Raw genomic sequence first — 25,652 nt, forward strand, 5'->3', positions numbered from 1 at the left:
ACTAACAAGGGGGATGAGCTTTCCAATCGTATCCAGAATACGCTGGGCAACTATGATGAGATGAAAGAACTGTTGACTGATCGATCCAATCAAAGCCACCTTGTTGGCGTTCCAAAGCCCTGTATCTCACAAACATCTGTGAACAAAGCCGAGGAACACTTTATTGCTGACACAAAGCCTCCCCTACATGCTTCCATTTGCACTTCTCCATCTTCCTTACCAGTGGCACTTTCTGGACAGCTGAACAAAAATAGTGCAATGAGTTGGCAGAAGTCAGGGTACACTTTGGAAAACCAGCAAAGGGGAAGCAAACATAGGCATGGATTGCTAGATTCACTCAGTAATGACTTTAAAGCAGCTAACCAAAAGAACAATTTAGAAAAGATTAAACATTATGCATGCAGTCCCTCATCACCAACTTCATTCAATGCTGCTCATGGCCCTTTATCATCCTTACTTGGAGACAACATCAGAGCACAACCTCAGTCAAAGCTGAGTTTTGGTGGAGAAGTTGGAGTCCAGGTTCAGGAAAGGCCAGCTGTGCATAGCAGTGTGCAGAACTTTCCTCCTTCACTTGCTTCAAAGCCCTGCATAGTTCAGCAGAAACCAACAGCATATGTAAGGCCAATGGATGGTCAAGATCAGGCTCCTGATGAATCTCCAAGACTGAAGGTGCCTGCTGAAGCTAGCATGCTCTGCACCTCATATAGACGAATGCCTTCTGCTAAAAATGACTCAGCTGGGACCAAGTCAAAACTGACAAAATTTGATATTCCCAAGCAAGAAGAGGTAAGTGCAACTGAGCTTTCCATATACTATTGGCATAGCAATAATCATTTTTAGAATACTGAGCTGGCAAACCTGCATAGATGTTTTTCTCTTAGAATGGATAAACTGCACTACATTTTCAAGGAATAAATTTTTACTTGGTCTGTAAGTGGCAAACATATTGTAGCACCAAGAATTGGAGTGGGAGAGGGGGATTTCAAATCATTATTCAAATATGGGATTGTCTCAACCGGCTAATAAAATATCTATGAAAATATTGTCCCTGTTTCGTCTGTTTTCCTTTAGTGCTCCAGTTGTATGATTTTTTTTAGTGACTTGATTACTAATCCCAATTGAAAATTGAATTTTTTCCCGCCTGAATTTTAGTTGATTGCCTGCTTTTTTAAATCATCTGACTACCATCTGTAATGGTGGCCAATGCATAGCAGCATTCAAGGTTTTAAAGATATTTTATTTTAGAGATTTTTTAAAGGTGTTTGGTTTTTAGGATGTTTTAAGATGTTTATAGAATTTTGACCCTTGTTTGCCACCCTGGGCTCCTTCTGGGAGGAAGAGCGGGATAGAAATTTAATGAATGAATGAATGAATGAAAAGGTCTGAAATAGGAGTGGGGTTGTGTTTTGTTTTTTTAAGAAATCAACACACTGGTTTCAAGGAGTATAGGTGTCTTTCCTTCTAACAGCATCATAAGTCTAGATGAACAGATTTTGTCATCACTCAAACAGCAAATTGTGATTGCAGAAAAAAACCTAATATGCACTCCACTTCACTAGTGCTCTTATTAATGGTGCACGTAATCTAGGGGTGTGGCTGTTATGAGCACTTATTAGATAATGTTTCTGTCATTGTTGCTGGCATCAGGCACAACTACTCTCTCCCAGGTCCATTACTGAGTTTTCATTGTTGTAATTCTGTGAATATTTACCTGCATGTGTAGCCCTTGTAACAGAAAAGGATTATTCCCTTTTCTCTTGAACACTGTCCTGCAATATTTGAGCAATTTTTTTACACTTTTTTTTAAAGGGCTGTGCTCCCCTTTTCTAGCCCTTAGGAGCATGTATACCCTTTGGTGACAGATGTAGCAAACAATGCTCCTATGAGCCCAGTGCTATGTCTTTTTTGTCTGGACAGCTGAAGTGTTCTTGTTGCCAGGGAGAGCACAATCCTGTGTGACAAGTGGCTGCCTGTACATGAAACATTTGAATTTTTCTGCAGTTTTAGAATATAGACATTGGTCTGCTGCTTGGGATATTAGGAGAATGAGGAAATGAAGGACCGAATAAGGGAGGAATATATGTGCTGCAAGTATAATGCAGCCAGAGGCTTTCTGGAATTTGAGTATGGTAGTGAGCTATTGCTCTGAGGCTGTAAGATTAATAATGTAGCATAAAGTGCAGGGCTGGTCCTAAAGGGCGGCTAGGTTGGGCCCTGGCAGAGGGCCTCTGGAGCCACAAAGACCCCTGAGGGCCCTCTTGATACAGTGGGGGAGGAGTAGCGCTCCTTTCCTGCGATCCGCGGCAGAGTTGCTGCTGCAGATCACATTGAGGGAGCTTCTTCCGCCCGCCCATTCGCTGGCTCCACCTATCCATCTCTCCTATCTTTTGAGGCTGCTTGGGCTGTGCGCGCAGGACTGCCATTAACCAAGATGGCAGCTGAGGTTTCCCTAAGGGACTGAAGCCTCCAGCGCCATCTTGGTTGATGGCAGCGATGAGCACACATAGCAGCCCATGCAACTGCAAAAGACAGGAGAGACAGAGCCAGCGAACAGGCAGGCGGAAGAAGCTCCCTCCCTGCAAGAGACAGGTAGACGTGCGTGCGCACTTGTGAGCGCACGCACCAGAGCCTGGGGCAAGCTGGTGCCCAAGGGCCCTGGCATGTCTGGCACCGGCCATGATAAAGTGGCAGTTTGACTGTAACATAGAGAAGGAAAACAAAAATATCTAGCTAGCTAGCTAAATAGATAGATAGATAGACAGATAGATAGATAGCTATTTCACTTAAGAGCTAATTATAAACTCATGGTGATTATTCACAATATAACATAACTCATCTGTGATTTGTTTGCAGATCAGAGAGCCAATCTGGCATGCATTACTGAGATTTAGATGGGCGATCGGGACAGAGTGAATCTGATCCAGCTTTGCCCACCCAGGTATCCTCAAGTGGGGGCAGACTATATGAGACTGTACTTGGTGCTGGGCCAATAGTAATGCTGTTGGTGTACGGTCTACCACACTGCCCAACAGACTCCCTCACAGAGGATGGTCTCAGGTGTAGTGTAAAAACTCCCGGATTTTGATCATGGGGATTTCAACATTCACACTGGAGTTGCCTTGACACGATCATCTCGGGACTTCTTGGCCTCCATGACAACCATGGAGCTGTATCAACATGTCATAGGGCAGGATGTTCAGTCTTTGCTCCAGGTGTGAGAGAGGTGGTCTGGATATTATGATGGTGAGACCACTATCTGGTGAAGTTTGTTCTTACAGTGTCAGCCCCCCTTGCAAAGCTGCAGGACCCATTAAGTCTCCACTGGAGATATATGGAATCTGAGGGATCCCTGAATGCTCTGCAAGATTTTCCAGTAGCTAGAGCTGGCAATTCTGTTGAGGCCTTGGTCAAGTTATGGAACAGCAAGACAAGAAGGGCCATTGACACAATCATTCCTGACTGTTCTCTCTGACACTGCAAAGTCTGGAAGGCTCCATTGCTTACTAGGGAGCTCCAGGCAATGAAACAAGTTGGACAATGGCTGAAACACAGGTGGTGCATGTAAGTGCATGAAAATGACTGAATGTGACTGAGAGTGACTGGCTGGATGAGGGTCAGTAAACTGAAACTGAATCCTAATAAGACAGAGATGTTGTGGATGAATCTGGGAGTTTTGCCTGTTCTGGATAGGCTTGCACTCCCCCTAAAGGAACAGGTACATAATTTGGAGTGATCACCAAATTATATTTGTCACTAGATGCTTAGGTGACCTCTGTGGCTTGGAGCACCTATTACCAACTTTGTCTGGTACACCAGTTGTGCCCTTTCCTGGACAAATGTAGTCTGTCCACACTAGTTCATGCATTAGTAACTTCACGGTTAGGTTATTGTAATGCACTTTATGTGGGACTTCCCTTGTGCTTGGCCTGGAAGCTGCAGCTAGTGCATGATTTGGCAGCTTGTGTATTATGTGGAGTGTCCCGCTATGCACATATTTCACCAGGGCTGAAGGTACTGCATCGGATGCCAGTTAGCTACTGGGCCAGGTTCAAGATTTTATTATTGACATATAGGGCTCCAAACTAAGTGTGCTGCCATATTTTTGCATTTCCAACATTTTATATGGTATTGTTCTATTTTAGATTACATATATTTGTGGTTTTAGTCTCTTTGATTTATTTTTGTAAACAACGTAGAGACTGTTTTGGTATTAAGCAGTATATAAATATATGAAATAAATAAATTTGGGGTGGTCTACTTTGCCCTAAAAGTAAAGGTGTAATAACAGCAAGATATAGGCTGTTAAAATATTGTTTTATTTATGTTCGTTGTGATCTTTGAGAGCTTAATTCAAGATTTAGAATCCTTGAGTTGCCAATATTGTTACTTCTCAAACCTGTTTTATACAGCTTACAGCTATAGCTACTTTTGTTTTTACCAGTTCAAAGGATTGTATAGCTGGAAAAATAAATACTCATTAAGGCTGCAATCTTATACACACTTACCTGAGAGTAAGTCCTATGAACTCAGTGGAGCTTACCTCTGAGTAGATTGTAGATATGTGTAATTATATCTAATGTTAAATAATTAAATAATATCAGGCCCATGTTTAAAAATGAAAGCAAGCAAGAGGTTTATTAAAAGTATATGTTGTTGTTACAGTACAATATAAGCTCCTCTTCCATTTCCTCCTAGAGGTTTTCTTATCTACAGGCCACAAAGTTGGCTTCAGTACAAATGAATCACTGGAAACAGCACTTGAATACAAATTACAGGCTCTTACTTTTAAATATGCAGGAAAGGTTGATTTCCCATGCAGTTCAAATCTTCATTTAATATTGTTAATCAGCTTTGGAAAGTTCTCAATATCTTGACATCAAGTGAATCTTAACATAATTTTCAAAAATTGTTTTAATGAGAATACCCTAGTTATACTTTATGTATAAAAGTATTGAGTGTTCATTCACAATTTAATTTTTAGAAGTCAGTTTCATCAGTATTAATTAGAATTCATATCCAACCTTCTGGACCTTTCAGAAATCATCCTATTTCTCTCAAGTGCTGCTGCTTCACATTTTGAATTTTATTGTAAGCGGCTTATAAATTATATTACTAGACTGAAAGTCTGAAGTACTGAATAGAAACATCTTATGGCATAAAGTAGGCTACAGAGTGATACTTTTTCCCAGAGTAGCTCTTCAAAAATTATTTGCTATGGGTGCATGCATTCTCTTTTATCTTGGACTTCAGATTCATGTGTTGTTCTAGGTAGAATGAAAAAGCCAAGATCTAGTGTTTGGATTCAAACACAGGCACTATTTGTTATGAATCTCCATGCACTTGTATTTTAGACATGTATAGGATTGTGCTTTACTTATCTACTAAATCTCATTGTATTCAGTGGATCTTACTCCTTTCTAAGCCTGTTTAGGGCTGCAGAATTAAGGGGGGAATTTATAAATGCATGTGTTTGTTAGGTCAGCTACCACTCTAACAAATGAGACTTTCCTTAGTAAGAATATCTATGTAATAGTCCTTTTCCCATGAAGTTTCAGTCATTTTGACATACTTGCTGGCTTGGGAAGCGTTTTACAGCCTATACGTATTGATGAATTGCATTCAGGCATTTGGAAGAACTGCAAAATCCTATTAAGAGTAATAACATTCAATTTTGTTTTTTCATCCATTTCCTTTTATAATCCACATAAATTCATAATAGAGACATAAGTGTCAACTCCTGCACATTCAATCAGTGATTGTATTTATTGAATCTTTTGTTTTTATATTAATTTCTTCAGAATTTTGTTTTTAAAATTAGAATACTATGCATAAATAACTTGGAAATGAAATTGTTTTTTTTATTTTTTAAAGAAAGCTAAGTCTCTGATTATTTTGATTGGACAAAGTTTTGTCATTGTTTTCCTGTATGCAATTTACAGAATGGTTTGAAAACAGCACTGTTTTTAAGAACAGGAGCCATCACTTGAATGTATCTTAGACATTAAATAAAAAAGTTAATATCCAAGCTTACCAGTCTTCATCCCCTCCTTCTGTAGCCCTGTGCAGCCTCAGAAGATCCTCTCCTGAAGGGAAGGGTACCTACTGGAATGGCATGGGATACGACACAGGGGTGAAGCTATAATGGGAAAGTGGAATTGGTGTAAATGTGTGAATAGTGTTGTTTGCTTCTGCTATCACTGAGTTCGATCCAAGCCCAAGAAAACATATCCTGAGCAGGGCATAAGATATATTAGTTGTCAGGGGTTCCCCCCCCCGCCCAAACAAGCATCCCATGATGTTCTATTCCATTGGGGCAAGCACCATCTAGATATATACAGCCATGGATGGATGTTTCGCATTCCACATGGATTTCAGCATGGATTTTTCACATTCTGCAATGTTAAATTGAAAATACCCCCCGTGCCATTCTGCTAATCCCATAAGCACATTTCAAAACAAAACCTTACAAAACTTATAGTCCTGAACTCAGACACACTTGCTTAACAACCCTCTAAGTTTTCATGGCATACACACAACAGTCAGAGAGAATCGAGAGTTCAAAGTGTAAAACAAGAGAAAAAATCCAGACCCCTGTTGGACTTTTTTCTGTCAGTGGTCTCATAATTTGTTGAAATTAGTTTAAAAATATTGGATTTATTGGAATTATTAATTCCAAATTTTCTAAATGGTATAGGTTCTATAAACACGACCACCTCAGAGCAGCATACCTGGCCCAGCCTTTAACTTTAAAACTTAGGCAAGCATTTACGGCGCTCCATTTTCAAACCATGCCAAATGCTGTGACGGATGGTCGTTATTCACAGACTCCTTGGCCTCAGCGTCTTTGTATTTGCGGGGCTCTGGAGGTTGAAGACCTGTCTCACTACCTATTGTCCTGCCCCTTGTACTCTCATCCCCGAGCTAAATATTTGAACTGTCTGCTGGCGTTCCCGTACATAGACCAGGTTTTACAGAAGATCTTTTATCTTATGTCCGATACGGACACTTTTGTAATGTATAGGGTTTCTCTCTTTGCATTGGCAGCACAAAAGATTCGTGTGAAATACATTCTAGACCATGCGATAAACTCAGGGGGATGCCTTATGGTAATAATTGTTTACACAGTTTCCTGGCCATGTAGCATTCTTTGGGCTTAAACAGGAAGCTTAATGTCAATAAGCACAACAGCTTTGTTGTAATTGAACGTAGGTTTTAACTGGAATATATTATAATGCTGGATCATGTCAAATTTTAATTGTATATTAAAACTGAGTACGTGATATTTGTTAAGTGATGGCCTATGGCTAAGCAATAAAGTTTTATCTATCTAGTTAAAAATCAGCCATGTTCACAGGGTACCTGTAATCCTGTTACTGACCTTGCCCCATACTCTGACCTTCATTTTCTGCAGTTTAAAAGTTAAAAAAATGCCTGGCTGGTTTTTAATTAATTTAAGAAATTTAACATTGAACTCTATTATATCATCAGGTATGCTCAGTAAGAACTAGCTGTCAGTGTTCTAAAAGCCAGACTCACAGCTGTTTGGCTTGGCTAATCAGAGAGACACACCCACACTAGACCTTTATTTCACTTTATAGAGTCATGGCTTCCCTCAAAGAATCCTGAGAAGTGTAGTTTGTGAAGGGTGCTGAGAGTTGTTAGGAGACTCCTATTCTCCTGACAGAGCTCCAGTGACCAGAGTGGTTGAACAGTCAGCCCCTCTTCTGGGGATTGTAGCTCTGTGAGCTTCTCCTAGCAACTGTCAGCACCCTTCACAAACTACACTACCCAGGATTCTTTGAGGGAAACCATGACTGTCTAAAGTAAAATAACGGTCTGGTGTGGATGTGGCCAGGGACAGCTTTGATTTAAATTTGGGTGGGAGACTACATGTGCCTGCTGTAGAATAAAAAGGTAGGGGAAACCCTGAAAAACAATCATATTGTTCACAATGTTTTCCTTTTGGAAAGGAAAAGGGCTTTCCTTCTGCCCAGTGCCCACTCTCCTCCCCCCTCCCCCTGCTCCTCCCCCAAGTCAGTTTCACACAGTGGTGTGCTGGTAAATGTTTAACAACCGGCTCTCCGGGGGGAAAAGTATGCATATATATACATACATAAGTTTATTATAAATTTTACTGATATAAAGGATGTGTAGCACACAATTTACAAATAGCACAATACAAAACCATTTTATTTTACGGACTACTCATTGTTCCAGGAGCAGGTCTTAAACAGCTGCAGGGAAGATGAAGGAGGGGCTGGGCCAACAGTTCTCTCAGGCCACTGATGGAGCTGGTGGTATGTGCTCCCTGACCAGGGCTTTCTTGATTCATACAGAAGCATGTTGTTTTGAACAGAAGAGACTTAATGATCCTTAAAGCTGGAGTTCTCTTTCAAATATATAGCCACCTCCTGAAGAGAAAGACCTTTCTTGGTAGAGTTGCTGCATTCATGATCACCTGCTCTTTGTGCCAGTTTATCATGAAGTTTATATAAGCTACTCATTAGAGTTGTTTCATTTACGTTTATATTAAGCTTCCCAGTGAACAGATTTTTATTGTCAACTCCTACATCCTCAGTTATTCCCGAACCTCTCATTCTTAGGTACGTGAGCCCCAGTATCAGAAAGAACAAGCATGCAGCAGTTAAGAGGAACATAGACAGGTAATGAGCACTGAAACCTCCGGTAGCGGATATTTCTTCTCTCTTGAACTGCTGCAGAAGTTCCTCCTCAGGCTCTGAAAGCTTTTGTTTGTAGGTGTTTTTCGGATAAGTATGATTTGAACCTGTGTGGTTGGAGTGATTAATTCTACTGGAGGAGGAAGCGGTAGCACCCAGAGAGAGGCTGTTGGTAGCAGTATATATCCTAGGTTCAGCATTGTAGCCACCACTGAGGATATGGTTGTTGGCTGGTTTCCTGTTACCACCCAAAGAATCAGACATTTTGCTACTGTCCAAGTCAGTGAGCAGTGGGGGAAGAAACAGCTGGTGGGCTTTTTTAGCAGAGCTGCTGCGGTATCTGGGGATGAGTGGACTTGAGTCAATATATTCACCACTTTCCTCCTTTTCCTCCCGACTTCTCCCCCTGTCACTGTTCCCAGCAGTAGGGGCTGCCACCCTGACATTCACTGAAACGCCACCACCACCAGCAACACTTTGCCCCTGGCCAGTCTCCATCAAGCCATCACCGGCTGCAGGACATGCATGGGCCAAGAATAACGTTACAGATTTGCTAAGGCTCCTTCTGGCCAGGTAGTGACGGGCATGCAACTCCTCTCTCAATACCTGCTGCCTAGCCCCGGTCTCTGTCACCGCCAGCTCTTCCTCTAACGAGTCTGAATACTTGTCCCTCCTACTGGCGCCACTGTAGGAAATGAACCTATTCCCATTCACTGCCCGGTTCTTACAGTGTTCCTGCTGCGGCTCTTCCTCGGCCGCCGCCTCCTCCTCCGCATTGTCATCCTCTTCACCACTGTCCCTGAACTCTCTTCCACCCACAGTCTGCTCCCCAGCCCCAGCCACGACCATTGCCCGTCTAGCAGTCGCACCCCACCAGGCATTGGGCTTCCTCCGAGCCGGCACCTCCACCAAGGTGCTGTTATTGAGGCAGGCAGCGTCCAAAATGGCTGCAGGCCTTGCATCTCGGTGTGAGGCTGAACCTCGTTCTCTCCGGCTGCCAGCAGCGCCAGCCTGGCCCCTGGGACTGGCCACATCCGATTCATCAGAGCTAAAGCCCAGTAGGACTTTGCTGCCGCCTCCTCCTCCTCCTCCACTGAGGGGAGCTTCACGAACCCGGCTGCTCTTGCCATCAGCTGACCCAGACAGGGAGGAAAGGTCGGCATTGACCAGCCTAGTCCCCAAGCCACCACTGCCACCTCCTCCTCCTCCTGCCCCCGGGTTATTGTTGTTACTGTTCCGAGTCTTGTTGGCGGCGGGGGCCCCGCCAACCCGTTCTTCCTCTCGGAGCTTCCTGAGCTTCTTCAGGTAGACTGGTTGGGTGCTGTCAGTCACCAGCCCCGGGGAGAAGCCGAGTCGCCTCAGCTCAGAGAAAAGCTCCTCATAAGTGAGCTGCACAGCAGCCGCCTCCATTTTCCTCCCTTTAATTTTTAATAATGGCTGTGTTTAACAACCGGCTCGCAAAATTCCTGAAAATTTAACAATCAGCTCTTGCGAGCTGATATGAGCCAGCTCCCGCGAGCTGATATGAGCCAGCTCCAGCACACCACTGGTTTCACCTATCCTAAGCATGATTGTACAGGAGTCAATGCCACAGAACTCAAAAAGCATGCAAATAATCAAACCTGCCCTCCCCTCCCCCCTCCAATCCCCTCCCTTTTGCCTCTTCCCTCCCCCTTCCTTTCCTTCCCCCTTCCCCCCTCCTTCCCTCTCCTGTCCCCTCCCCCTGCTCCCCCATGGTCACTTTCACCTATCCTAAGCATGATAGCATGGGAGTAAATCCCACTAAACTCAATAAGCAAGTGATCAAACCTGCCATCCTCTCCCTGTCCCGTCCCCCCTCCTGCTCCCGTCCCCCTCCTCCCATGGTCAGTTTCACCCATCCTAAGCATGATTGCAGTGGAGTAAATCTCATTTAATTCAATAAGTATGCAAATGATCAATCCATTCTCAGGAAACTTACACAGGATCCCATTTCTTACCTCCCGGATTAAAACACAGAGAAATACACTAATAGGCAAAAAAACATTGCGGTTTAAGAACATACCTATAGCCAACAGATATTTCTATCAAACTTTAACAAGCAGGGAAATTGGGCAGCTATAATGCAGCAGGGGAGCAGGAGACCTGACCTCCTCTCTGAGATATTGTACTGCCCTACAAATTTGTCAAAATGCAAACACAATTTGGGTCTTTCACAGTCCAATCCACTTCCTGTGTAGCTTAGAAGAATTGGTAATGTGCCTCTGAGCATATGAGTGGTGGCAACACCTACAATCAGCCAAATCACAGAAACAAGACATGTGCTGTGCTGATCTTGTTTTAGCAGGGAGGAAGCAACATTATTAAGAAAGTTGATATAGTTCAGATAGTCACTTTAAATATGTTTGATTTACTTTGCAATTTTAGTGAAGTTTCCTATAGAAAATCATTCTCTTTTGCTTCTGTTTCTGTCAATATGTGAAGTACAGCAACACTTTGCATAATAGTCACTAAAAGAACTCCAAACATAATTGTGGAATAATGGCATTGACTATTCTGCAGAATAGTCTCCAGTGGACATGAGAAGTGTCTCAGTTTGCACAAGATAAAACAGTGGGAGGTGAAATATATTCTAGCAAATTTCTAGATGTGCTCCATGTTTTTAATTGTCCATGCCCACCTTTTCTTAAGTGAAGTGGGTTAAGCACACCAGGCTGAAAACATGCATCTTGGGTAGGCCAAATTCTCCCCCCCCCAACAGCTAGATTCATTGCTTCAGTAGCAACATATTGTAATCAGTCTTTTTCATCGAACTGCAGTTTCTGATTCAACTGTTAATGCACCCGAAATAGAAATAGAACGTAACCTCCAGTTTGAAACACAAAAGGCTGTCTTCACTATCATATGATATTGACCAATAAAAAGGCTTTGAAATTAATAAAAATAAATTTGACACAGATTTCTAGGATGAATAATGAGAGAAATATAGTTTTCTAGGTTAGATTCTATGTAGAAACAGTAACACAGGAAAGAAGCAAAGTAAGATGAGCACCAACAAACATACAAAAATGTAATTCTCCATCTTTGGAGATGGCAGGTGTTGCCACCACTCACCATATGCTCACAGGCACATGTTACCAAATTCTTCCAAGCTACACAGCAAGTGGATTGGACTGTGAAAGACCAACCCAGATGGTGTTTGCATTTTGACAAATTTGTAGGACAGTCCAGTATCTCAGAGAGGTCAGGTTTCCTGCTCCCTTTGTGCATTCACTATAGCTGCCCAATTTCCCTGCTTTTTAAAGTTTGATAAAAATAGGGTTTTTTTGCCTATGAGTGAATTTCATCTAGTTGAGTCTAAATAAGATACTAATGCGATCGCCATATCCTTGGCAAGGATGTTTAGTATCTTTCACCACTGATCTTTTACTAAATAACAGGAACCACAGTAAGGGGCTTTCCCTACAGAACATCACAAGACAGAGCAAGGAATAAGGAATAGGAGCTGGTCAAAGGCACAGACACCATTTGGTCTTATGAATGCTTAAATGCCATCTACTGCCCTTCACAGCTTTAACAGATCCTCTATTCTCTTGTTGACCTTTAACTGTAAATGTGTACATAGGCTACACTGATGGGTCAGTGTCAACAATATGATGGACCAATGGTCTGACTTTTGGCTGCCTCCTATGTACACATGAAGATCATCAGTAGGAGCAGCCACAGCAGCAGAATCATAAGTCTGTCTGCTTGGAACTGTAGTCTCAGTTCCCTCTCCACTATGTAGTGTGGGATCATGTTCATTCAGTTGCAAAAATGAATGGAAAAATCCTGACAATTTCTGCTTCATCAAATTCTTGCAGTGGGGCTCACATATCCATAGTGTGACATAAGCCATTTACCAATTGTAATGTCTTGTTCCTTACATATGTATTAACTGTCTGCTCACCTGGCTATGTTCTGGTAACCACCTATCCCATCCGAAGTCGTAGGCTGCCAGAATATATAAGTTGGATACTTAATGAAGTTCGTGTTGGACTTTTTGGTACCCTAAACATTCCTTCAAGTGGACATTTGTGGCTATTGCCTCTGCTAGTTGGTGATGATATCAGTCCATAAACTATTTGCCCTCCTTGCACAAAATTATTATTAGCAGTTTGCAGTGTACTTTAGAAAGAAAGAAAAAGCTTTGCATTTAACTTCCAGAAGAAATGCAGACCAAATCTAATATAGGTTTTAAATACTGACAATTTCTTTTTTCACAAATGATTATTTGGAAAATACACTGTACATTTGCTCCTCTTTCCATGGGTTTGCCGCTCTGTATTTTGAAGAACATAATTTGCAGTAGCAAAAGTTGAAGAACATGCTGAGCCTAGACATTTATTTGAAATGCCATATTATGTGAACCTGTTAATGTCAAGACATATCTTCTGAGTATCACATAAAATTGCTGACCTTTCCTGGGCTCTTGATTACTTTTTGTCTTTCTCAATTAAGAAACTGTTCAGAAGCCAGTTCACAGTGTGACCCTGAGTATATAAATCTACACTGATAATTTCATGGCATTTGTACATTAGAAATTATGGTGCATCTATAGACATAACTTATTGCTTTACCTCAGTGCATTGGAAAGGCTGTAAAGTAGACGGAACAGGAATTTATCAGATATACTGTAATAGTGGCTATATAAAGGAGAGTGTGTTGAAATGGTGACTCTCTGACAGAATGGGCAAGCTAGATGTTATGACATCGCATCTAACTTGGAACACTGATTTATAGTGCAGCTTATGCCAGTGGGAGGGGAGAGCCACCTGCCAAAGCTCTTCCCCAAATGATTTCTATACAATACTTTGGGTTACTTATGATCTTAGAGCCCTGCTGAGAGAAAAAAACCTCCTGTTTCCAAAGTTGTGCTTTAAATGGTTCCCATTCTCTCACTTGATATAAATGTGGTGGTGACACAACTCTTACACATTAGTCTGCCACCATAATGCCTAGCATAGCCCAGCCAAATATTTTTGGCACTGGAAGCAGTTCTCCTCCCTGACAGTAAAAATACAACAATAACAAATTAATAAGTAACATTTTGCTGCCCTTTCACAATACCTAAAATTTGGTGCTTGAGGCAACTGCCTCAGTCTGCCTAATGTTAAGGCTGGCTCTGGCCATAAAACTGCCAGCTACAAAACTTTGAAAATCCATGAAGGAGAAAGCTAATCTCCTCCCTCACAAATTATAATGGTTCTTTTTCCTCACTGCAAGTGAATTTGAACCACTCATTTCACTGTGGAGCTTTGTTCATATATACTTTCTTAGTGATACTAAGACTTCTCAAGCCCAGGCAGTCCGAATGAGAGTGTTTTTTTTTTTTTATAAAAAGCAGCCCCTCTTTCTTTCATATTAGAAGCAGAACTATCCAGATCCTGTGATAATCTGCGTAGAGTAGCCTGCTGCGCTGTTCATTATTACCTCTGCATAATCTGTCCAGTTACTTCAGCATTGTGGTCTTGAAAAATTAGCCATTGGAAAGCCCTCACTGATCGTTTAAAAAATGGCATGGTGCTCTATTTATGTTATTTACCACTTGTTTGCCTTCCAGAATATGAACTATATAATATCAATTTTGCCGATTTTTTTCTGCTCCACAATATGGAACATTATAATCCTACATCAAACAAATAACATGAACACAGTTAGCACAGCAGTTTTCTGCTACTTAATGTAAACAGTCTCATAATTGTTGCTTAAACAAGAGTGATGGTTCTTCGGATGCCCAAAGTCAAAGCATGTGTAAGGGACAAACTGTGCATTGCATTAATTGCGTAAATGCTTAGTTTTGAAATGTTAAATAGCAGTTACAGGGGGGTAATTAAAATCAGGACTGAGCACATGGGGATGGTTATTTAACCCTTTCCTTCATGCCATGGTTCTGATGAAAATCATCCCTTTCCTGAAACTGTTATTCACACTGAGAAGGAAGCTTCTCTTGGCCTACTTTGGGACACATTTTTATGATGGTTTTATGAACCTTATTATAAATATCCACACTTTAAAAATCCATATATGCAAGTCCCAGACACATTGGGTTGTATTCAGTATAGCACTAAGGCAGCCTTTCCCAACCAGTGTGCCTCCAGATGTTGTTGGACCACAACTCCCATCTTTCCTGACCATTGGCAATGCTGGCTGAGGCTGATGGGCGTTGTGGTCCAACAACATCTAGAGGCACACTGGTTGGGAAAGGCTGCACTAAGGTGAATGTTCCATCAGTGCAAGGATTTTTTTGTTCTAGGGATTTCTCCAACTCTCTGGAGCAGTTTTGGGGATTATGTGGGAGCACACAGGGAGAAGAAAGGGGAGAAACTTCCATTGTGCCAGGAGGAGATGCAACCTTCACCTTAGCACTAAGTTGAATACAACCCAGTCTGTCTAGATTAGTCACATTGCTTTCATTTAGTTGAATACCACCCTTCAGCTCAATGGAGTTGGTGGGTAAGAGGAGTCAGGCCGGAGCAATGCCCCAGAAGTGTAGGGTATAACTAGAGTCCTATTTGGTGGCAGCTCTACGTAGCCAACAGGTAAGAAGATTTAGCATGGTCACATTGCTGTCCAAGCTTCTACCAACACAATTTTCTCCCTTGTCCATCTTTTAAACCAGTGTTTTTCAACTTTGCGCCCCCAGATGTTGTCAGACTACAATTCAGAACATCCCCAGCCAGCTTAGCCAATGGTCAGGGATGATGAGAGTTGTAGTCCAACAATATCTGGACAACAATTGTCTGGGATATAGTTTAAAATACTGTTCATTTTGCAGCTTTGCAGTTTGAAGAATCTTTGTGTGTATTGGGTGGTGGTGGCAGGATTTAGTTCAAAGGGTAGATGCTTCATGGCACATGTCCTCCATGACATTGCCTCCCTCCTTTGGCTGAATGGAAGCAAACAGCAGGTTGTTTGTTTCCCTTAAGCCCAGTTACCAGCCCTGCATGTTTCTTGGTGCTGCTTTCAACTGCAAAGCTCATTGGCAGCATGAAGGCAGCACACATGTGATGCTTTTGTCTCAATGGATTTTGGTGTTTGTGAGCCTCTGTTTAACCTGGCACCAACCTTGTCATTGTTTCAGTGCCAGGCAAATATGTTTTGTTTTACTTGGCATTTGGGCAGCACCAATGATACAATATTGTATTGTTAAATCTGTTTCTAACATGCATATGAGATTTTATAATATCAATTTTAGGTGGTGGTAAATTGCTTCAGGACTTTTTTTGGTGAGAAGTGATATATACATTTAATATACCTAAACCTTAACAGATGATTATCCTGCACAATTTGGGGTTTTCCAAATGTCCAGAAAATCTTTCATGCCCTGTGCTTCACTGTTTTCTGGGTCAGTATGTCTATATATGCAGGAGATCCTATTTTAAAATAGGGGGAGTGATATATAGGGAGAGAGCAAATGTGGAGAATTTGTGAGTATAATAAACATTGTTTTGAAAATTAAATATTTAGATATCTAGATACAAAATGAAATATTTAAATTAATTTTTTTAAATATTTGAACTAGGAAGGCTACGCAATTCTACCTTCTTTGGTAATTCAAGTAATGTACTGTGAAAAGTCCATATTTAGATATGAAAGAAGGTTCATGATTTCTAAATGCCCAGTTTCCCTGGTTATTGTAAGGTAATGACAGTGGTCTTGGTTGTGTAACATGAACAGGTTAATTTGCAATCTGGTATCCTGTGCAATTAAATTTCAGGCAATAAATTTTAAAGCTCTTTGAAATGTCACTGGGCCCCTAGGTGAGTTTTACTTTTGAATTTGAAATTAGCATGTATAAAGCTGCTCAACCTTTCTCAATGAATCAGCTGTGTACATGGCTGAATGATTAATGTGGAACTGGAAAAACATACACGACTACATGAGAGTATTTTAGTTTGTCCATAATCATCGTTTGATAATTGTCCTAAAATTGGTGCCAGCTGCAGAGTATAAAAATTTGATTGGATCAAGTATAAATATAGTCAGCAATTTACACTGTTCTGATTTAATATGAAAAATGTATTCTGATTATAAGTGGATTTCTATCTAAATTCATGAGTTCCTTTCACAAGACTTTGGGTTAAGCCTGAAATGGATTAATCTTTTTTTTTAATAAACTTTTTAAAGCTGTGATTTCTCTGGTGACCACAGGTAATTGGATATAAAATAAAGTGCTCATCTTTATACCAACACGTTTTTATAGATTTCATTTTTCACCTGTGTCATATCTCTTCAGTTGAAGAACCAGAAGCAAAGAGATTTTTCATTTAAACCAGTATCTGCTTAGACTAGAATTAAAATATGTTAAACACAGAGCATAAGTGTAGGTTTCAAATTCAAAAAATTGAAGATAAATTAATGAATTGCTTATAATTTATATAACGTTTTTGAGTGTTCAAAGGGTTTTTATTTACATTATATAATTGAAATAATAAAATAAATACAATGAATACTTACAATAGCCATGTAAGGTAGAACAATGCTAACTTTGAAAAGCAAATTGAAAAGCAAATTGCCAGTGTTTGGCAATGGGGAACTTCAATTACCCTGGTATCTGTTGGGAGACAAGTTCTACCAAATATGGCCCCTCCAAGAAATTCCTGACTTGTGTTGGAGATAACGTTCTCCTACAGAAAGCGGAGGAAGCAACTAGAGGATCAGCTATCCTTGATTTGATTCTAACCAATAGAGATGACTAGTGGATGAAGTGGCAGTTACAGGAACTCTGGGGGAAAGTGACCATGTTATACTTGATTTCTTGATTTTAAAGGAAGCAATAGCTGTGAGTAGCCATATGCGTACCCTGGACTTCAGCAGTTATGTGCACTTATCTTCCAGTATACAAAATGTCCTCCAGTTTCGCACACCCACGTTGTAAATGACTTGCAGGATAACTCTAGGGGCAGATGCATCTAACAATAATTATATGCACAGACAGTGCAATTCTTTGCCAAGTAGTTCTCATTAAAGTCTTGACATTAACCATTTGCAGGTAATTATGCCTTACCACATTATTTAGTCTACAGGATGGCACTAATGATGCAGTAGCACTAATTACTTCCATTGGTATTGTACCTATACAGGGTGAGACAGATAGCTATATAGCGTCAGTCAGAGGCATGCAGATTTTTCCAGGCAAACATCTGTCTGGGTTTTCTAATCACTAGCATAGCTGCATAGATGGTACAATTTACACAAACACAATTGTTTTAAAATGTGTATGTTAGACTTGATAATCTCTAAATACAGCCATCTCAAATACAGCTACAAAAGACATTATTATTTGAATATCAGGACCATATCCATCTTTAGAAAAATATATTTGATTATGTAATTGTATGTAACAATCTGGTATATAGCTCGGAAGTGGGAACATAGAGAGCAACCTGAGAGGAAGTTATCTGGATCTAGATCTGAGGAGCCCAACTTGCAGGGTACTCAGTGGAACTCTGCATGCGGGGTGCTCATTGGAACTATAGATGCAGTTGCAGGCAGAGAATGCCCTTAACTCCAAACCTCCCTGGAAAGGGTGAGGGAAAAACCCAAGAAAAGATCCACCCAGTATCAAGGCATGAGATGGGAGGAGTCTGTCGTGGGCACAGAATTGGGTGCAAGAAGATAGCTTCTCTAACTAGCTACTACAATATTTTTGTGTTAGCCTGCCTCACTGAGGGAAAACTTCTGTCCAAAACCATTTTTATTTGAATCACAAAAGTGTTTCTGCATATAATAACAAATGTTCTTTTTGTATATCCATATATGGTTGGGGTGGGATTTAAGATACCCCCCATGGAACCCATGCCAATAATGTATAATGTGGGCAGCAGTCTAGAGAGAATTGGAAGGTTGGCCAACCAGCTTATTAGAACACAGAATCCCATCCCATGAACAGCAGCTGACCATGCAGTAGACATAGTTCATGGAGCAAATGTTTATGGTGCAGCAACTGGTCCAAGCAGATACTATAAAGCCACAATTTTGCTTGTTATGTTCAGACCCTCCCATATATCTATTGAATAAACAGGAATTTTATTTATTTATTTGTGTGCACAGACTACTCTTCATTAAAAATCTCAGAGCGGCTTACAGTAGAAATAAAAACCATATAATGAAATTATATTAGTACAAACAATACATCTTGAGCTGACAACAAAAGCTGAATACCACAGTTGCCTGATGCACCTCCAGAGGCAGAGAGTTCCACAAATGGGGTGTCATAATGGAGGGCACATTTAGGGTCACCACCCCTAGACAAATCCTATTGAAACGACTACAAGAAGGGTCTCCCTTGAAGATCTCAATGGTTGGGCAAGCAGATATAGGTAGAGGTGTTCCTTCAAGTATTTGAGCTCCAAGTCATTTAGGGCCTTGTAAGAACATCAGCACCTTGAATTGCGCTTGGAAGCATATAGGCAGCTAGTGAAGATCATGGAGAATAGGCGCAATATGACTCCAACTTTGCATGCTGCACAATAATCTGACAGTAGCATTCTGCACCAGTGCATCTTCCATTCTGTCTTCAAATATAGCCCCATGCAGAGTGTGTTACAGTAATCTACAGTAATCTAAATGAAAGATTATAAGAACATGGATCACTGTGGAAAGGCTGTCCCAGTCTAGGAATGGCCATAACCATAGCTGGAAATAGGCACCCCTAGCCATTGCAGCTACCAGGGCCTCCAATGACAATACTAGATTCTGGGGTACCACCAAACTCTGCACCTGCTCTTTCATGGGAAGTGTAAGCTTGTCCAGAACAGGCTGTCTCCCTGCCTGGACATAGGAACTAGCCACAGCAGTGCCTCCATTTTGTTAGGATTCAATGTAAGCTAGGCTGACAATTAGCGTTGCCAGGTCAGAAGCATCTCAAACCCTGAGATTTCAGGGGCGTGCCCTAGTGATGTCATGGGGGTGTGCCCTAGTGATGTCATTAAGCATAACACATTAAGCATCAACCACAGTGGCTTGGAACATACCATTCAAACAAAAAAAAATTATCTGATTGGAAATTAAGATAGAAATCTTAGCTAAATGAGGGTGTTTTTAGGTCTAGCTGAAGTGACAGGACCATTCTTCTCGCCTGCTTAGAAAGCTTGGGTAAGGAATGTTTACTCTAGTCTACTTGCTTTTGGCAAGGAGGATTTCAGTGCCTTCAGGCCAGGCCAGTTACTAGAAAGCCATTGCAGGAAGAAGGGAACCTAATGTTGCAGAGATGTTAGATGGGAGCACTCAGAAGTAAAGATAGATCCCCCTGAAGGCTGCAATTCTAAACACACTTACTAAGGGACTAAGCCCCATAGAACTCAACAGGACTTGCTTCTGAGTAGATATGGTTAGGATTATGCTGTTGATAACACTCAACTAGGGATCCTCTGCAACGATGTACATATCAAATCAGGGTTGGCAACTCCCTGCCTGGAATGCCTTGCCTGCCTTTTAACATGGCTGCTCCAAACTTCTTTACAGACTTGACCCTTGACTGCAGAGAGAGATTTGAGAAATGGGTAAGAGTTAAGAAGATTCTCTAATTAAGCTGTTTTGCAACTGTTTTATATTTGGTATATGATTATTGGGTTTTAAATGGCTTTATTTGTTGCGAGATGCCTTGGTTTCCAACCCTACCTCACAGAGTTCTTGGAAAGATTCCATATACACACACACTGGAGATGTAAAAGTACATACACCCCGTATAATAGATTATTGTCAAAATCGGTTGACCATTGTAGAACACTTTTTTTAAAGTATTAGTTTCCTGCCAAATAAAAGCGGTGACACCTAAGTAAGCTCTGCCTAACTGCTTAAAAAAAAGGATCTGAAGGGAAGAGAAAGATTTACAACACATTCCTTTTCTATGTTCACTCAAAAGTCCCATTGATTTTCAGCACAATCCTACTTTAAAGTAAGTCCTACTGAATTCAGTGGGGTTAACTCCCAGGTATGTGGGATTAATATTGTAGCTTTACTCCCAGGGAACCCTGGGCTCCTACTGTGAGAAAGGGTGGGATATAAATCTAATAAATAAATAAGTATTGGGAAGGTTTTCAAAACAGGTTATGAATAAGACAAATAAACCGCTCTCTTCAACAGTCCAATAAAAATTAAACTTGTTTGACTCCCTAATTAGAAAAGTATGACACTGCAGCATGTACACTTTTTAGAACTTAAAAATTATTTGAAAGATAAAACTATAATATGCCATTTTTGCAAGTAATTAAAAACAACCTGCATGCACACTTTTATGCCTACCAAGATCCTGATGTGATCTTCTGTTGTAGTGCAATCCTATGCAAGTTTACTCAGAAGCAAGTCCCAATCCTGTAAAGAGAAAGTACTCTTCATGCTGTTGAAAGCTATATATTTACTGAATTCCTGATGTGAGACAAGCTGGATCAGGAAACCATTTTCAGAAGTTGAAATGAGGGTTAGCTATTGCTATTGTCAATCACAACCCTGACTTTACTTATTGGCTAAAAACCTGAAAGGGCAGTGATTAGAGCAGTGGGTACTAATAGAAATTGCCGAGGGGTGACATTTTGGTTTATATCTTTTGAACCAGACCACCTAGAAACTTAATTTTTAAAAAAATGAAAGGTAAGAGTCTGGAAATTAAGATGACTCACCTGGAGACCTGGAGAGGACGCCCAAAAACCGACATCTCTGGGTAAAAATCAGACACCTGGCAACCCTACTGACAATACATCCAAGAGTTACAGGACAAAATACAATGATAATTTTCTGGCACTGTATGCCTGATGTATAATTTAATACACAACTGTGGGCGCAGGAGAAGATAGCACAAACATTGCTAGTCTTACAGAGTTCAGGAACCCTCCTCATCTTCTCCAAAACGTATGTGATTGCAAAGCATGTAATTACCCAAAGCAGTCATATTGGAAACAGGTTTTTTAAAAATACTTTTAAAATGTATTAAATTTCTACCTATACAGATGGAAGTTGATGTGATGAAGAAGAAATCTGGAATGGATCACTGTACTGAATTTCTATCAGTATTGTCAGATATATTTTAAAATATGAAATATTCTACAAACTTATGAATTCAGCTATGTTTGACATTGTACTTTAATATTTATTATGCTGTTTCATCACTTGCTTTTTGTTTTTTACAGTGTCATATTATTTTTTATGTTCTTGGTTTTAAAACACTGTAATTCATACTGAGCTTTTGGGAAAGGACAAGAAATAAATAGGACCTTAACAACATCTGCATAATTAAAACAGTAATAAATTTTCTGACGATTGCAATTAAATTAAGTAGCAATCAAATAAACTTGCATTCATGGGCTGAAGATTATGTTCTGGTTAATGATTACCTTACATAATTTAAGGTTTATTGTGTTTTATTGATGGTAATATTCTGATCTTAATGAGCAAAACTAAAGAAATTGCATGCAAGGTATTATGATTACGCTAAAAGATATTTAAGAGGAGAAAATGCAAATTTCTTTTGGTTATATGGTGCAAGTTTTTCTGTATGCAAATACACCACATCTGTGTATTTACTTTGCTCCAGACATAACCAGCAAGTGTTTAGTGATAAAATCTGTTCTTAATTATGATAGCAGCTGTCAGAGTAGAAAGTTTTTTCTTCCTTCTAATGTAAAGTTGCCTGATTCATTCATTTTCATATGCATTTGTCAGGGTTGCCAGTGCAGAGAGAGAAACCTCTATGAATGGCTTCAATTTGCTTTCGGTGTGAGAGCCTATGCAAATTGACTAAAACTGCACAGCAGGGAAGTTTTATCTTCCCTCCTCATGCATTGCAAGCTGTTGTTTCTGCCCAGGCAAGACGTCTATAAAGCTACTCAACAAATGAGTGAGCTGTTAAGTGCTCTGGTAAGTATTTTAGGCAGCAGTTCCTATAAATTTTCCGTGCCTTACTGAAGAAGTACAAACATGACATCATTGTTCTGGGATAAATGGTGTTAGCAGGTTATTTTTAAAAACAATTTGCAAACAGTCATACCTTTTCTTAGATACATCACTTTTACTGGGTTGTTGCTAAAACTACCAACAGTCCTATCCAACAGAATGGAAATGATTTGTGGGTACTGGCATGCTTGTGTGCATCCCTGTATTTGTGTACAAAATCCTTTATCCACTTAACTTGGAATAAGCCTCACTGAACTTCATGGGATGAAATCTGAGTAGACATATACATCATTGCATTAATTGTAACTTTTCTTTCCTTGAAGACAAACTCATGTGGCAGTTACAAGACCTTCATTGTTACAAGATCTTCATAGTCTATTCACAACACCATGCAAGAAAGCATCACAACTTCTGAAATCTTCTTAAGAGTCTCTTTATTTGGTGTATTGATTTAATAGAGTTTAGAGCAACCCTTGCATTTGTCATAAAAAAAGTTTTTTTGTTATTTTAGTCCCTTTTTACACTCACAACCATCAGTAATTTATAACTGTTTTTGCTTGCTTCATTCTTAAAATTCATATGCATTTATTTTTATAAAAATATATGGATTTACTTTTCTGTATTAAATTCCATGTGGCCTTTTGTTCATGGTATAAAAACTAGAGATGAGTGGTATGGAGCAGTTCCATACCATAAGTATTCTGGGATTTTGGTACCAGATTAGTTCCATCCCAGTATAATTCTGGCAGGAAATCAGATTGTGGAATGTACCTGGTGGAACTCTGCATGTGGACCATTTACCTAAATGCAAAAAATTATATATGTATCTTACTATGGCAATTGTACAATGGTAACATTTTCATCTCTCTGTTCTTTGGTTTTCCCCCCATCTTTTTTTGAGAGGGGGTAGGGAGAGGCTTTGGTGGATTGGCTTTTCGTGATATCTTAAATAAAGATGATTTTGAAAGAGCAGTTTGATTTTTTCCCATTTTAAAATTTGTGATTTTGGGCAAGAGATAACACTATGGTGTCTAGAGCTTTGGTCAGTGCTGTGCTTTGCAATGCACCCAGCTGCCCTGAAAAAAGGTTTTTAGAAAGGTAAAAAGGAATCCCTTCCTGCCAGCACCTTGTAAGCTACCATGAGGTTGGTGGAAGGGGAAGCAGAGTGACCACTTGGAAGATGGCAGATGGGCAAAATGAGCATGGGGAGTAGGGGAGAAGAAAGGAGTTCATGTGTTTGTGTGATAGATGAATGGGATGTATGTTGTGTGTGTGCATGTGTATGGATGGGGTGTGTGGGTTACACATATGAGAGAAAGAGAGAATATAACAAAGAGAGAGCATTTTAAGAGTGATTCTGAGAGGGGGTGATCCTGAAAGAATATGCACTTGTTTGAGTGATGATCCTGGGTGATGGTGATTATCGGCAAAGGAATTGTTGTGTTGTAAAATGGATGTAAAACAGAAAAGGCTGTACAAGTGTGAGAAATTCTTGGAAAGCATACAGGCATACACAGTACACAAACACATATTATCTCATTATTTTATTTCTCAGATTCTTAAGTTCTCTGTGGGAAGAAAAATCCTAGTCATGCTTGCTGTCTTTTGTTTTTTTTTCAGGCATTCTGACACCACTTAAATAATTACCATACATTTCAACACATTTTTATATTTGTGAAGTACACATGTTCACATCTCTTTATATTCAGAAGCTCTAGCTGTTACCATTGTGTCCTTGAAGCCTAATACCATAATTAATGTAATTAATCTACAGGAGCGTTACTCTATTTTATCATGTCACTAAATTTGCCAACAAAACTAAGGTGTAAATTGATTATGGTGAGTGATAACCTATCGCTTACAAAATGTGCTTGGACTAGAATAGAGTAAGATGAACGTGCATATATACTTTAATAATATGTGTACAAAAGGTTCACAGTTCTCTGGTTGCTGTAGTTTTCAGGAACATTGATGTCTATGTTGTTTGAAAGTTCATAGCCCAAAGAAAAATTACACAAGGACCAAGACTTGATCTATATTAATGAATAGGTTAAATATATTGTCAAATCCAATTACTGGAAAGAAAAATGTAGTTTATTATTTGGGTTTTTGTACGTTAGGAAGAACTTTTTAACAATATGGCACAGCAGGGTGTCAATTAATAGAATTAAAGATGGGTTTTCTTTCTTTTTTTTTTTTCAATAATTTTTATTCAGATTTTCATAAAACATACAAGACGAAATCATAAAACATTCAAAGACAAAAAACAAAATCAAAAATAGTTAAACAAAAAAAAAGAAAAAAGAAAAAAAAAAAATAAAAAATAAAGAGTAAAATATTGACTTCCCATTTGTCAAAGATCAAATCAGTTATAAGTCTATAATATATAACAATCCTGTCTCTTAAGTCATATTATAAAATCACTTTCCTCCAGTAGTTATCTTACTTAATCATCAAATCTCATAAACATTACTTTATTCTTTCCACAAAAAGTCAAAGAGAGGTTTCAATTCTTTAAGAAATATATCTATCAATTTTTTTTTCCAGATAAGCATATCGATTAATCCATCTCATTACTAATTATGATAATCTTATTGTCATAACCATAGTCAAAATAAACATTTCAATTAATCCATCACATCAGAATCTGATAGGTTCAGTAATTTCAGTAGCCATTGTTCTATTATCCCTATTAGTTCCATTTTCCATCTTCCATCTTCAGTAGTCTTGTTAAGTCCAGTAATTTCAGTATCCAATCTTCCATTATCAGTATTCCATAATAATCTTGCTGTCAAAGCCATAGTCATATAGTAAGAGTCTGATGGGAATTACCTCTATCCCAAATATTTTCTTGCCATCCATTCTGAATAGGTTGCTGAAATACTGCTGTAAAATCATATCTCTGTTCTTTTTTTCAAAATACACTGGGTCATCTCTTGAAAGTTTTTCCATTGTCACATGGCTGCAGTTAATTCCATAGATTTTCTCTATATTGGGCTCCATCACATCAATCCAGTCCAGAAGATTATCCATGCCATTGATAACTTTATCTCTAGAATC

The 25,652-nt window shown here is 39.7% G+C and overlaps 1 protein-coding gene across 1 annotated transcript in view; it reads left to right on the forward strand.

Annotated features, from left to right (window-relative positions):
• The window catches only part of AFF3 (ALF transcription elongation factor 3), a 424,912-nt gene that overhangs the window by 79,930 nt on the left and 319,330 nt on the right, over positions 1-25,652 (forward strand). The window contains exon 3 of the mRNA XM_061626864.1: positions 1-789. Coding sequence (XP_061482848.1) covers positions 1-789 — 789 coding nt within the window. The remainder of the gene's footprint in view (positions 790-25,652) is intronic.

The sequence above is a fragment of the Rhineura floridana genome, chromosome 5, assembly GCF_030035675.1.
Source record: "Rhineura floridana isolate rRhiFlo1 chromosome 5, rRhiFlo1.hap2, whole genome shotgun sequence".
In the NCBI taxonomy this organism is placed as follows: Eukaryota; Metazoa; Chordata; class Lepidosauria; order Squamata; family Rhineuridae; genus Rhineura; species Rhineura floridana.